The sequence below is a fragment of the Giraffa tippelskirchi genome, chromosome 2 (assembly GCF_054371585.1).
Source record: "Giraffa tippelskirchi isolate mGirTip1 chromosome 2, T2T-mGirTip1v1.2.pri, whole genome shotgun sequence".
Classification (NCBI taxonomy): domain Eukaryota; kingdom Metazoa; phylum Chordata; class Mammalia; order Artiodactyla; family Giraffidae; genus Giraffa; species Giraffa tippelskirchi.
Genome location: NC_137276.1, coordinates 143,913,005 through 143,928,020, shown reverse-complemented (window position 1 = coordinate 143,928,020; position 15,016 = coordinate 143,913,005). Strand labels below are relative to the sequence as shown.

General features: G+C 37.9%; 1 protein-coding gene across 2 annotated transcripts in view; it reads right to left on the bottom strand.

Moving 5' to 3' along the window:
• The window catches only part of NAALADL2 (N-acetylated alpha-linked acidic dipeptidase like 2), a 1,599,429-nt gene that overhangs the window by 819,329 nt on the left and 765,084 nt on the right, over positions 1 to 15,016 (bottom strand). For both annotated transcript variants that reach the window (XM_081570965.1, XM_081570964.1), the window contains one exon: positions 13,434 to 13,935. In XM_081570965.1, coding sequence (XP_081427091.1) covers positions 13,434 to 13,927 — 494 coding nt within the window. In that variant the 5' untranslated portion in view covers positions 13,928 to 13,935. The remainder of the gene's footprint in view (positions 1 to 13,433; positions 13,936 to 15,016) is intronic.

The window sequence follows — 15,016 nt, the reverse complement described above, 5'->3', positions numbered from 1 at the left end:
TTGAGCAGGAGATATAAAATCAGATTTGTATATCATGGCTCTCACTTCAGCATTTTAGCATTTGTATATCTCTTCACTGATGCTCCACCAACACATAGCTCATTGATTATGCACCTGATGAACATTAAGTATTTACTGTGAAAGTGACACCTATAACCACCTCTGCACTGTCCATCCTATTTCCAGTCCCTTCCTGTGTCTAACCTGTGCTTCAGAAAGTGATCGTCTGAAAAGGTACTTCTGGACTTGTATCCTCCTATTCAGAAATCATTGATAATTTATCATTATATCAGAACCAATTTCTAACTAACTTTACTCCAAAATTCCTCATAAGATTATCCTTACTTCTTCAGTCTTTATAGTATTTTTTTTTTTTTTTTAACAAAAATGGGCTGCTGCTTCTTCTCTGCCTACTGCTGTCATTCTAGAAGAATGCGGTTTTCAGTAGGGAAGCTGGACTTTTCCCTGTGTTGAGAGCCAAGATATTTTATTTCTAAGGTGGAATAAGTTTTATTAGCAAATATGATCAGGCACTTCATACAAGTATTATTTTGGCTGACACTGTAATTCTTGGTTGAAATACTTAAAATATCAAAGGTGAGACGGACGAGCATGACTTGGAAGAAGAAAAAAAAAATAACATGAACATGAACTTCAAGTTGACAGAAGAGGAGAGAAGTAGAGAACAGACACAGGTTGGGCTACACTCCAAAAAACAGCCTGTGAAGAATGGTGATCAATGAAAAATTACCACTGGAGAATGGCTGAAGACCTTTTACTAACAAAAATAACAGCAATAATAAGTAGATGATATTGTGTTTTAGGGATGCCCCTGGTGGTTCAGGAGTTAAGATTCTGCCTTCCAATGCCGGGGACACAGTTCAATTCCTGGTGGAGGAACTAAGATCCCACATGCCATGGTGCAAGTAAACCTGAGCACCTCAACCTCTGAACTCTGGGCCCCATTTACCACAAGCCCACATACTTCAGCTAAGATCCAACGCAGTCAAATAATTTTTAAAACAAATTAAAAATATGTGCTTTATATGCTAATCCCTAAGTACATTTTTATATCCCTTTAAAATCACTGCACATGGTGACTGCAGTCATTAAATTAAAAGACACTTGCTCCTTGGAAGAAAAGTTATGACCAACCTAGACAGCATATTAAAAAGCAGAGACATTACTTTGCCAACCAAGGTCCATCGAGCCAAGGCTATGGTTTTTCCAGTAGTCATGTATGGATGTGAGAGTTGGACTATAAAGAAAGCTGAGCACTGAAGAATTGATGTTTTTGAACTGTGGTGTTGAAGAAGACTCTTGAGAGTCCCTTGGACTGCAAGGAGATCCAACCGGTCCATCCTAAGGGAAATCAGTCCTGAATATTCATTGGAAGGACTGATGTTGAAACTGAAACTCCAATACTTTGGCCACCTGATGCGAAGAGCTGACTCATTTGAAAAGACTCTGATGCTGGGAAAAACGGAAGGCGGGAGGAGAAGGGGATGGCAGAGGATGAGATGGTTGGATGGCATCACTAACTCAATGGACATGAGTTTGAGTAAACTTCAGGAGTTGGTGATGGACAGTGAGGCCTGGCGTGCTGCGGTCCATGGGGTCGCGAAGAGTCAGACATGACTGAGCTACTGAACTGAACTGATGTGAAAGTGGGACAACTATTACCTACATTGTATAAATGAGGAAAACTGTGTTATCGTAAGTTTAAGAAATTCCTCAAGATTATACAGCTGAATATAGTAGAGCTGGGATTTGATCCCATGCAGACTGATTCCAAATCCATTTCCAAGTTATTTGCATTGCTGTGCTATAAATCCCCCTGACTTCATGTCTTCAGTGGTATGGACGTTACAGAAATGCAGTATTGGCACCACAGAGAACCACAATATGTGTGGAATGCCCCCAATTTACCTTTTCCCAACTGCCTGACTGCAGAAGTTGGTGGCACTGAATCACGAGAATCCCGAGTCTACATGTTCAAGGAAGCTACCTGTGCCAAAGTTATCTGTGGACAACAGCTTAGTTGTGAGAAACAGCTTCAAGGTAAACTAACTCAGGAGCAGATGGAAGCCCAAGTCTTTTTTATTTTCCCAAATAAACTTAGTACCTGCCTACAAAGGATCAAGGTTGAGACTGGAGCATTTGAGTCAGTATTGAATTTCAACAGTAGCTCTAGGTGCATATTCCTATTTCCTATCACTCTGATTTCAGAAACACTAGACATACATACTCCTCTGACAAATTTGTATTAAATAGTTTCACCTGCAGAAAAATACTGCATGACCTCAATCAACACTGAGTGTGCAACTTATGATACAGATTCTGGAAAGTCCTGGGCAATGTTCCAAGGCCAAATGAGACCTAGAAGTATGTTTGGTTTTCTGCTGTTTTGCAGATTTCTCTGGGTTCCTCTTCAGATGTTCACTTCACTTCCACCCAGGCTGGATAAATTTTCCATGGATGAATCTCCATCTTCTTCCCAGGACTTGTACACAGCCAACACAGAATATGGGAGCAGAGCTTTCTTGGATCAGAACAGCTGAGCTGCCATTTCTCAAATTCTCTGTTGTTGCCTCTTTCTCCCATTAGCTTCCTCTGTAGCCTCTTCTCTTCCCTTCTAAGAATTTTCTAGTCTAGATTCTCATGGTAGCATTTCCTTTCTGGGTTATTTTATAACCCAGGTTTCTAATTTAGAAACCTTTTCTTAATTCAGCTGGCAGAAGGAAAACTTAATTTGTTTTGTTAGTGATTGTCATCTTGTTTCTCTTACTTCAAATTGTTGTCTAGTTTTCCTTTTTTTTTTTGGTCATTTTGTGTCATTTTCACAGCTTCTCCTCCAACCAGTCAGCAAATTATTTTTCAAGTGGCATTTCTCCCAATGGCCAAATTTCTTTTTCCTGCTTAATGATGGTTGTTGTTGTTCAGTTACTAAGTCGTGTCTGACTCTTTGCAACCCCATGTCCTGCAGCAAGCCAGGACTCCCTGTCCTTCATCATCTCCCAGAGTTTGCTCAACTATTATTGTAGCAATACTTAATGCCAATACTATCTGTCATTCCATTTGCCCCTATTCCCAGCAGAGGAAAAGATTTTTACTTCTAGCATGAACATCACTAGCAGCAATCACTATCTTCTCTATATTTGTGGTTACTCCAAAGCTGCTACTTTCTCAATTCTGAGAACCCACAGCACCCCACTCCAGTACTCTTGCCTGGAAAATCCCATGGACGGAGGAGCCTGGTAGGCTGCAGTCCATGGGGTCACTAGCAGTCGGACACGACTGAGCGACTTCCCTTTCACTTTTCACTTTCATGCATTGGAGAAGGAAATGGCAACCCACTCCAGTGTTCTTGCCTGGAGAATCCCAGGGACGGGGAAGCCTGGTGGGCTGCCATCTATGGGGTCGCACAGAGTCGGACACGACTGAAGCGACTTAGCAGCAACACCTTGAGACTTTTCAAATACTCTGGTCCCGATTTCCTCTGGACATTTCCTACAAAAAGGGTCACATTTTACCATCAAAAAGACTACAATAGGAAACCTTCTGATACCCTATTCCTATTCATATGAAGGACTCAGTTGCAACATACATAGATGTTAAGAAAATTCACTTCAATATATTTTAATTTTCTTGTCTGTAAAGCAGCACTCTCACTGATACTGCCTGCAGCCTACAGCTAACATGCACCACTGAGTGTCAGACCATAATTACATATAATTAGCAAACTGCAACTCTTTCAAAAGATTATAACTGATTAAACAAGAACTAAGAGCTAAAGAATCCAGGGTTAACAAATCATTCTTAGAATGATCATTTCAGAATAAGACAGCTGTAAGAAAGATTTTACATATTGTGTAATGTGGAGTTGGTGGAAAAAAAACTAAACACAAACAGAAACAACCATGAGTAATGAGGCAGTCCTTAGAAATGGGGCTATTTGGGCATGCAAAGCAGAACTTTAAGTAAGTGACCCTCTCTTCAGTAATTTTTAAAGAGACACAGCAATGGAGCAGCGTTTCTTATTTAGAAGGATTAAATTCTGCATTGGATATTGCAAATAAATAGAAATTTAAGGGTCATCAGAAGTCACCATCTCCTCCCATTTGCTGCTTCCTACTGAACTCACTCTTTACAAGTAGGTAGGTTTGTATTTTTTGTTGTTGTTTATTTGCAAAGATAGTGGTAAAGAGCAAATAAATCAGTAGGGAAAACAGTCCCATGGAAGCAAGGAGGACGGACAGGCTCCACCAAACATCCGCTAAGCAATCTATAGTCCCATGGGCATCCCAGGGTAAAGGTCCAGGAGAACTGGCCTGGCCCACTCTCCAGGAACACAGCAAGCGTCCACTTGAAACTGAATGGACCACTTCATTCAAAATTAACCCCTAGAGACCTCTGCAAATTAGTCAATCTCTCCCTCCCTCCCTTTCTAGTGACCACAGTGCATCATTTTGTGCCATTATGCTTTGTTGACTGAACAACTATGTTCCCATTGGTTCCCTCTGGCCAGTGGGAACATAAACACCATAAATTCAGGTATTGTGTATCTCTTGTTCATCGTTTTGGTGCTAACCCAGCACACTGTAGGCCCATAAGAAATAGTTATTAAATAAATACATGCATAAAGAAATGCAGTGATGTTAAAAGTCACCTTGAATAAGATTTTGATGGTAGCCCATCAGGTGTAATTTTTTAATGGAATATAAATTTGATTAAGAACAATATAAACCCTTAAACGAGAAAGACATGGTGTCTCCTTTCCCTATAACAGTGTATAGCTTCGACAGTGCTTCTAACTCGTTAGCGCTTTTCTATATAAATAGATCATGTGCTTACCTTTGTGTATAATTTAAAGTCTTTGAAACATAATTTTAAAATTTGAACCAGGACAAACAGATTGAATGGGAATTTAGGTTCTCTAAATAAGAATGGCAGAAGGAAGGCTCAGATCTCTATGTGGCGTGCCAGCAGCAAGTGACTCACACCCAGCTATGGCTCACAAGAGCAAGATGCAGAAAAAAATCTGTAAGGGTTTGGCCAAGAGAAAAATCCCACAGGAGGTCACAAGGAGTAGCAGCCTATGAAAATCTGATACAGTTCATTAATATCTTGGCTGCCCCTCTGGGCTGAAACAAAGATTTTTCTCCCATTGTGCTTTGCTCATGTGAATAGCAAGAGTATTCTGGAATAACCAGTTAAATTCTGCCACCCAGACACACTGAAGGCAGCTATAAGATAACTTCTGATGTTTCATCAAATTACAAAAATTATCAGGCTAATAAATTAGAACTTTTAAATATATGTAGCAGCTTGAACTGCAATATTGGTACAAGTTGATCTTACAAGTTGTTCCCTACAGAATAGAGTTAATATGATGAAACCGAGTGAAGAAATAGAGAGAAAACACCCACACTGATTTTATTTTTATTGAAGGTAAAAACCACCTGCACACATTTCTCTTCAAAGAAAAATGTTCAGTTTCATTTTTCTCTCACAGATAGAAATGTATTCCACAGAATTGAAACAACTTCTTTTGTTTCTTGTTCTATCAGAGTTTGATTTGCATATTTGGGGACATGATAACGTGTTCTCTGTGATTTAAAGAGTTTATAAAAAGGTAATTTGATCTCAAATTATAGTTTTCTTTATTTCTAATACTGAAAGCTGCACACCCTTCTGAGAAGTGAGTCATGAGAGGAAGATATTAGCTTGCCTTGTATGAGATAATAAAAAAGTTCCACAGGGGACGAGTTACATATTATGACACTATGAATATAAGGCTCATTTGGATTTAATTCATCACTACATCATGTTGCACAGGAAAGCAATTTTTAAGCAATAGAAGTGCACTTCATTTGTAAAGGACCCAGCTATAACACACAATCAGTTATTGAAGACAGAAACTGATTTCCCAAATCAGGCATATAAAATTTAATATATTTGCTGCAGTTATAATGAAAGGGGAGGAACTTCAATGCCATTTTTTCCAGATAAGAATGACTCTTTGTAAAATTTGGAAGATGCATCTTTGCTTTGGGAGTTGACTACATTTTGATATTACCAAATTAAATAAGTTGAGAAGATAAAGCATTTTTAAAATATTTTAAATACTTGGTAGACACTTAGAATGTAATTTCAAATTCTATCCTATAAATTTAATATTACATTATTAAAAATAAGATCTCAGATTAATAAAATAAGGATAATGATGATCATGGGCTTTTAAAAAATTCAATTTTCCATATTATTCAGTTTAATCCTAAAGACTGACTAAATTATTCTAGAGTGAAAAATACTCAGCCAAATTACATTGGTTTATTTAAGTTTCCTAAATCTGCATGTATTACTAGTTAGGGTTCTCCAGAGAAAGAAGACAGGATGGATGGATGGATGGATGGATGGATGTGTGTGTGTGTGTGTGTGTGTGTGTGTGTGTGTGTGTGTGTGTGTGTGTGTGTGTGTGTACACACACACATATATATATATAGAGAGAGAGAGACAGGGAAAGGGAGGGGGAGGGGTGGAAGGAGGGAGATATCTATTTTAAGAAGTCAGCTTATGCAATTGTAGAAACTCAAAATTTATAGGGTAGACCAGTAGGCTGGAGACTCAGAGACGAGCTGCAGTTCAAGTACAAAGTAGTCAATGTGATGGTAGAACTCCCTCTTCTTCCAAAGAGGTCAGTGTTTTTCTATTAAGGCCTTCAACTGATTGGTTGAAACACATCCACATTATCAAAGACAATCTGCTTTACTCAAAGTCTACTGATTTAGATGTTAATCTCATTTAAAACAAAACACTTTCACAGAAATATGTACAATAATGTTTGGCCAAACATCTGTGCACTTTGGCCTAGCCAAGTTGATATATGAAAATAACCATCAAACTGTAGTTACATAAATATCTAACATTTGGGAAAGAAAATCACCTATCCATTTTGTTATAGTTTCCCAATGGGGCAGTGGAGAGGAAGCTTTCATCATCCATTTTTAAATATCTGCATTACCATCCAACTTTACTTTCTCTCCCATCAGCTAGGAAATCCATTAAAAAAACAGTAGGTGACTGCAATAAAATATGCAATGTTTAAAAAATTCAGTTTAGTCACTCAGTCATGTCTGACTCTTTGCGACCCCATGGACAGCAGCACGCCAGGCTTCCCTGTCCATCACCAACTACCCAAGTGTACTCAAACTCATCCATCAAGTCGGTGATGCCATCCAACCACCTCATCCTCTGTCATCCCCTTCTCCTCCTGCTCTCAATCTTTCCCAGCATCAGGGTCTCTCCCAATGAGTCAGTTCTTCATATCAGGTGGCCAAAGTATTGGAGTTTCAGCTTCAGCATCAGTCCTTCCAATGAATATTCAGGACTGATTTCCTTTAGGATGGACTGGTTGGATCCAATGGTTGGATCTCCTTGCTGTCCAAGGGATTCTGAAGAGTCTCCTCCAACACCACAGTTTAAAAGCATTAATTCTTCAGTGCTCAGTTTCCTTTATAGTCCAACTCTCACATCCATACATGACTACTAAAAAACCAAAGCTTTGACTAGATGGACCTTTGTTGGCAAAGTAATTTCTCTGTTTTTTAATATGCTGTTTTGGTTGGTCATAGCTTTGCTTCCAAGGAGCAAGTGTCTTTTAATTTCATGGCTGCAGTCACTATCTGCAGTGATTTTGAAGCCCCCCCCCCGCAAAATAGGTCCGTCACTGTTTCCATTGTTTCCCCATCTATTTGCCATTAAGTGATGGGACCAGAAGTCATGAACTTAGTTTTCTGAATGCCGAGTTTTAAGCCAACTTTTTCACTCCCCTCTTTCACTTTCATCAAGAAGCTCTTAGTTCTTCTGCCATAGGGTGGTATCATCTGTATATCTGAGGTTATTGATATTTCTCCTGTCAATCTCGATTCTAGCTTTTGTTTCATCCAGCCTGGTATTTTGCTTTATGTACTCTGCATATAAGTTAAATAAGCAGGGTGACAATATACAGCCTGATGTACTCCTTTCCCAATTTGGAACCAGTTTACAAAATTACCTCTTTTAAATTACCTACTTTAAATTTCTCCTATAAATTACCCTGATGAGATTATAGGATTAATGTTTTTAGCTGCAATTGTCAAATATATTGCTTAATTTCTAAAGTATGGATTGAGATTTTCAATTGCAAATCTCAAAGGGCCATCCATGTAGGTTATTTAATCTTGATTTTATTGACATTAAAAAGGGACATGAAAGAGAAATATGTAACCAGTTCCCAACCTTTCCATGTTTAACCATACTTCACTCCATTGAATGTGATCATTACCAACTTTTCATTGCTAGAGTGTCAGGAAGTCAAGTGAATCCACAGGAAACTGACATACTTTATCCTCAGAGGAAAAGGTTTATTTTTCCCTTGTACTACATCTGACTGATCTTGTTCCTTTTTTTGGAATAAATAAGATCAAGAAGTGAATGGACGAAAAAGCTTATTCTAGTCAATGTAGGAAAGATATAAGAAAAAATGTGATAAGCCTTAAGGTTGAGCAGTTTTCAGGATAGGCAGCCAGTAAGCACAGATTATCTTGATACAGCTGACAAAAATATTTCACTGGCCATCACCAAAAAAGAGTCCTATCTTTATGTAAAATACATTCCTCCCATTAAGAAAAAATCAAATTTGAAAAACTAAGAGTTCCTTTATCTTGGTCCTTAGCAATCTAATTCATTCCTGGTGTTTCACATCAGAGACAGATTTAGTGAAAAAGATAAAGAAAATTTGCTTACTAGGAAAGTAAGTAACCTAATTGCAGTATGTAACTTCGAACATAAAATAAATTAGTGTGGAGTGTGTAGGGAGCGGGAAGAGGGCAAGAGATGAGGGATGGGATTGAGAGAAGGACAGAAGGTAGAGGGAGAATCCTTTGATTCTACTTCACCATTAAAAAGGAAGAAAGCATGACTTCCAGCTGAACTGGCCCTAGCCTGAGACAACCCATTCCTGACACTGGCAGGGCATGAAAAGATCTGTGAGGGAAGATCTGTAAGGGAATCTACTTTGCACTCCATCAAACCTGTGATCATAGAAATATCTTTCTGTGCAATTTTTGCTTTCATTTCTTCTTTATAGAAAGGAAATGCTCTCTAGATTAAACAGAATATCATTAAAAACTGGCGAGTGATTGGCAGACTGCCTGGAATACAGCAGACACATAGCACATGTTTTCATTAGAGAAAAGAAAATCTGCTATCCTTAAAATCAACTTTTTAGCATATGCTATAAGAATGTATATACATTAAAAAGTCAAAGGTTTTATATATATATATATATATATATACACACACATAATTTTGAATTTCAGTAATATACATAAAGATCCAGAAGTATATGTTCTTTTCTTTTAAAAAATGATCATAACACATAGAAGTGAAGGCTTTATAAGAAGGTCTATATTTTAGATACAGTATCTCCTGCAATAAAGATTTACTGAGTGACCATGTGCTATGACCCAAGGACTGGGCCAGACTCATAGTTCTTTCTCTCCTGCAAGATAGAAGGTTTATGTCAACAGAAAGTGAGAAAATAAAGTACTGATTGTTGCAGGGAAAGAGAAAGACCTCAACTGGTGGGAGATCAAAAAAGGGGATTATAGGGATTCCCTGGAAGTCCAGTGGTTAGTACTCAGGCTTTCACTGAGACACATGAACACCCTCAAAGGTTGCCTAGGATTAAGAAGGTGGCCTTTGCTTCGAAGACCCTCTGTCAATAATCCTCATTCATCCTCTTGTTGGGTGCTGCTCTTGCTCCTGCCAAAGGCCTAAGGATTGTGAAAGGCATGAGTTTTCATCTGTGAGTTGAGCCAGTCAGTTAAGGGAATTAATGTCACTCTACATAACATTGAGAAACTGAGTGAAGCAGTTGCTTTATCTAAAGTCCAGAGTAATAAAATATTATGGACAATTAAATAAATCATATCCTTTGTATTTCTTTTGTGATTAAATTTGAGACAACATGCATTTGCTATCTGGAGAGATCAATGATAGAATAGCTAATTACTTTCTTTAGGAACCATCACTCTATTACTGTTAAATTCATTCGGTTGTCATTTGCATAAATTGAATTATGTGCACAGCTTAAATACATTTACATGTTTTTCATTTGCTTTACTGCCTTCTTCATATTTCCCAACCTTCCTGCTCTCATTCCCTCTAATACTAAAATTGGATAGGAACAAACACACACACACACACACACACACACACACACACACACACGACAGGCTAAAATATAATTCAAGACAGAGGAAGAGCAGGAAGATGTCTGGAAAGTACAGCTTGAGACCAGAGAACAGATGTTGATAGCATCATCATCAAACCTGGCATTTTAAAAGTATAACAGTAAATTCATACACACACACACACAGATACACACACACACACACACACATACAAATATATATATTTAGAGAGAGAGAGATAGCAAGAGCGAGCTAGGCATGAGCTGTGGGATCAGAGGAGAAATAACTGAAGATAATTTCTACATGTCCTAAACTTCTAAAGAGTTAATCAGCAGCTAAGAAAATATGGTGTTTTATTTAATGTTTGTAAAGATCATTTCACAGTATAACTTAACTCTTGGCTAATTACTTGCAATAAGTCAGAGAATAATGAAAAATATTGCCTCTGTCCAATTAATGCAGATATTTTAAAAATTTAGGGATTTTTCTTATTGTTCATTTCATTTTTATTTGTTAACAAATAAAATACATCAACTAAATGAAATTCAGAAAGATGGGACACCATATATGAAGTAATAGACTATTTTACTACTACAACATTCAGTAAATATAAACTTTTAAATTATAAAAGTAGTTCATACATGCAAAAAGAACAAGTGGTCAATTAAGATATAAAAGTTTGTCAACACTATTTTTGGCCTATCAAAACAAAAAATAACAAGGACCTAGAAGGTTGGCAGTCCTACAAGGCAATTTGGTAACACAAAGTAAACAACTAAACAATTTTAAACTCCCTGAATCTGTGACCTGCTTCCAGGGATTTATCAGAAGGGAATAATTCAATACACACACTTACGTATGAAAATGTTTGTAGGTACAACCTAAATGTACATTTATAAAGGACAGGTTCAATAAATTCAGGTCCTTTACATAACGGAACACCAGCAACATTTTAATGTAATGATTCAATTCTGCATTTATTGGTTTGAAAATGGTTCTCAATATATTGCAAGTGGAAAAAATTCAAAAGCAGATGTCAAAAAATATACACGGTATATTGCAATTTTGCTGCTTGAAAGGAAAAGATAGAAAGAAAGAATAAAATTATGGGGGTAAAGTGGTAAGATTATGGGTGTATACTTTATTTTTTCTAATTTTCTCTCTATATTTCACTTATAAGAAGGGGAAATAATAATTCCCTTTCATAAAAAAGATACAATATTACCATAATTAGAAAGTAGAAAGAAACTAAAGAGCCTCTTGATGAAAGTGAAAGAGGAGAGTGAAAAAGTTGGCTTAAAACTCAACATTCAGAAAACTAAGATCATGGCATCTGGTCCCACACTTCATGGCAAATAGAAGGGGAAACAGTGGAAATAGAACAGACTTTATTTTCTTAGGCTCCAATGCTTTGGCCACCTGATGAGAAAAACTGACTCATTGGAAAAGACCTTGATGCTGGGAAAGATTGAAGGCAGGAACTGGGGATGACAGAGGATGAGATGGTTGGATGGCATCGCCGACCTGAAGGACATGAGTTTGAGCAAGCTCCGGGAGTTGGTGATGGACAGGGAAGCCTGGCGTGCTGCAGACCATGGGGTCACAAAGAGTCGGACACGACTGAGTGGCTGAACTGAACTGAATCAACAGCCTTCCTGCTGGGTTCAGCAAACCAACAGATAACTGGGAGGAGGGCAGAAGGAAGAGAGAAGCCGTGGTACTTCTTACTCTGCTTTCACTGGTGCCTCTGGTGAGGTTACACCCCCCACCTACCCAACTGTGTATGCAGAAAGTTCCAGCTTCCACTGAGTTTCCCCAACTCACTCTGTTTCTCCAGCCTAGGTTTAGTAATGACTCCATTCTGCTGTTCCTCTGTTGGCTGTCTCAGTGTCCCCAGATTGGCTTCTCAGTTTTTCATCTCTGTTGAAATTATTTCCCTATTTTAAATGCCCTCTCTTTTAAATACTCAGGGAGTTTTCTGCTGTGGTTGGATCCCAACAGATACAATCACTCATTATAAGATAATGCTGTATCTTTCACTCAATTCACTATAAATAATTGACATTGAGAAATACCATGAAAATTGTTAGTTTCTTCATTTGACAGAGACATAGAAGGACATAGAAAACAAATGACCATGAGTCATTGAGATATGATGTTCAGAAAGAATTATATTTCACCAACATCAGTGCATGTGATATGTCAGTACATAGATTAAATGATGCATCTGCAGTGGGCATGCTCCCTAGAAGATCCATAGACATGCACGTGTGCTAACATATTGATGGTAATAAGTTGATGTAACCCAAAAGGAATATCCTTATGACCTAATATCCCTTTCTCTCAATTACCTACACACAACGAATATGTTTCACTTAGGATTAGTCTTTATTATCAAGTATGGAAGACACAAGTGAACACTAATAATTAATCTTCCCTTCCAGTTCCTCACCTCTCTAAATATATCAATTAGGAAACCCTTTACAATTCAACATACATGTTAATGACAGGATAAGCAATAAAATCTAACTTACCGATTTGCCATATGAGTGGAGCTTTTCCCAAGAACTCAGAATTAAAGCCTGATAAAAATATTCTCTTATCATTTAACTTATAAATAATGCATTCTGGCTAAAGAGGTCATAGGCAGACTTACCTTAAAAGAGAGATGACCTTTTACAACTGCCTGATACGTGGAACCCAATGTGTTTCAATAAAAATACTCATTGGGAAGCTCAGTGATGCAGAGGACCAAATACTACCAGTGCTTGCCTTAGCTCCTGACAGTTATTTCAGTCCATAAAGCACATTTATTTTATTCTGATGTCATTAAAAATTTCAATCATATGGCTAATGCACTAGTTTTTATTACATGTACATCCAGCAATTTTTGCATCCCAATTTGCCTTACCTGGGATTTCCTAAGAGGGAGAAAATATAGTGGCTCAAGTCTTTTAGTCTCTACAGTGGTTATGGTTTTTATTATTGATTATTAAAGGAGCATCATAAATTTGTATTATAGTATCATAAATCTGAAACCATGCAACCCCCTCTGTGAAGGGGTTGTTGGTAAGTTATGTCTCTCAGCTTGCCAGACTAACTTTAAACCACGGAAACATCACCAGTAGGATATTCCCTGTAAGACACCTTTCCCAGGAGATGCATCCCACCAACATCCATTTTTTGCACACCTACCTGAAAGACTTCTTAATATCTTCTGCTTGGATTGTCTTGAGAATCTCCTGGTATAACTGAAGATAAAGTGTTCCTGAAGATGTAGCATTTGAAGGGCAATTTTTATGTGAGTAATAGCCTATCAAGATTCCAGAAATAAATAAAATGATTGCCAGGAAAAATATTTTTAAAAGGCGACAAAAGTTGCAGGGGTTGCTCTTTGGTGCAGATCTTGTATAATGGGTCACATACTCAGATTCTTCTTGAAGTCTCTGAAACCTTCCTTTGGGTGAAGTTGCTGGTTGAATGGGATCAAGATTGAGGTCTGCAGTCTCTGAATTTTCCAGATTCTGATTCTCAGCACTATTTAGCTGGAACTGGTCAAAACCAGGCTCCTCCAGTTCCTTTTCCATGTCCCACTCCAAGTCAAGTGCAGTGGCTTGGAGGTCATCATTGTCTAAGTACTGTGAATGTCCTGGAGCTCTTTGATCTGCATTGACCTTCTGATAAGCCATTTTTTTACCTGTGAAAATAAGAGAAGTATATTTTCTGAAAATAAACCAACAAAGACAGCTTCCAAGGTGAAAACAAAACAGTAATCTATATCACGTTCTAAGTCGCTTCCATCATATCTGACTCTTTGAGATCCTTATGGACTACAGCTTGCCCGTCTCCTCTGTCCATGGGATTCTCCAGGCAACAATAATGGATTGAGTTGTCATGACTTCCTCTGGGGCAGTCTTCCCAATCCAAATTAGCTGTTTAGAAAATTGTAATGATTATGAGTAGGGGAAATACATCATTCCTGTAGTATGCATATGTGCATGCATGCATGCTCAGTCATGTTCAACTCCTTGGGACCCCATGGACTGTAGCCCTCCAGGCTTCTCTGTCCATGGGATTTCCCAGGCAAAAATACTGTAGTGAATTGTCATTTCCTCCTCCAGGCGATCTTCCTAACCCAGGAATCAAACCCACATCTCTTATATCTCCTGAATTTGCAGTCAGATTCTTTACTGCTAACCACTGGGGAAACCTCCCTAAAGAAAATCACTCAATAATAATTTAATCTTATACTGTGCTGTTGATGTTTACTATAGGAGAAAAGACAATAAATAAAAATAGAAGGCATTTGATGCAAAACTATGAGAAAACATAATACACACACATATACACACACTATTCCTCTGAAGCTCAGGAGAATAAAACTCATATGCACAACTAAATTAAAGATAATGTATGTAATGAAGAAAAAGTTTTTTTTCAAGGTCACTTTTAAGAAAAACTGAGAACAGAAGCAATAATGCTGTGACTTTTTAAGTTAAGATGAGCTGGGAGTGGGGGAAGACCATGGGATCAGTTACATTACCAGAGCTCATTTCAGGGTAAGAATGAAAACAGTAAAATGAAGTAGCACCTCTACAGAAATTCAAGAAGCAAAATATGGTGTTTTGCCTACTCATGAGTTATCAAAATGATTGGAAAACCTTGACACCACCATAGAAAGCTAACATGTTCCCTGGGATTAGTGACATGAATTGGCCTGGCTCGCTGAACTTTAAATAAAGTATGGGATGGCATCTATCCAAACAAAGAAGCCTTTT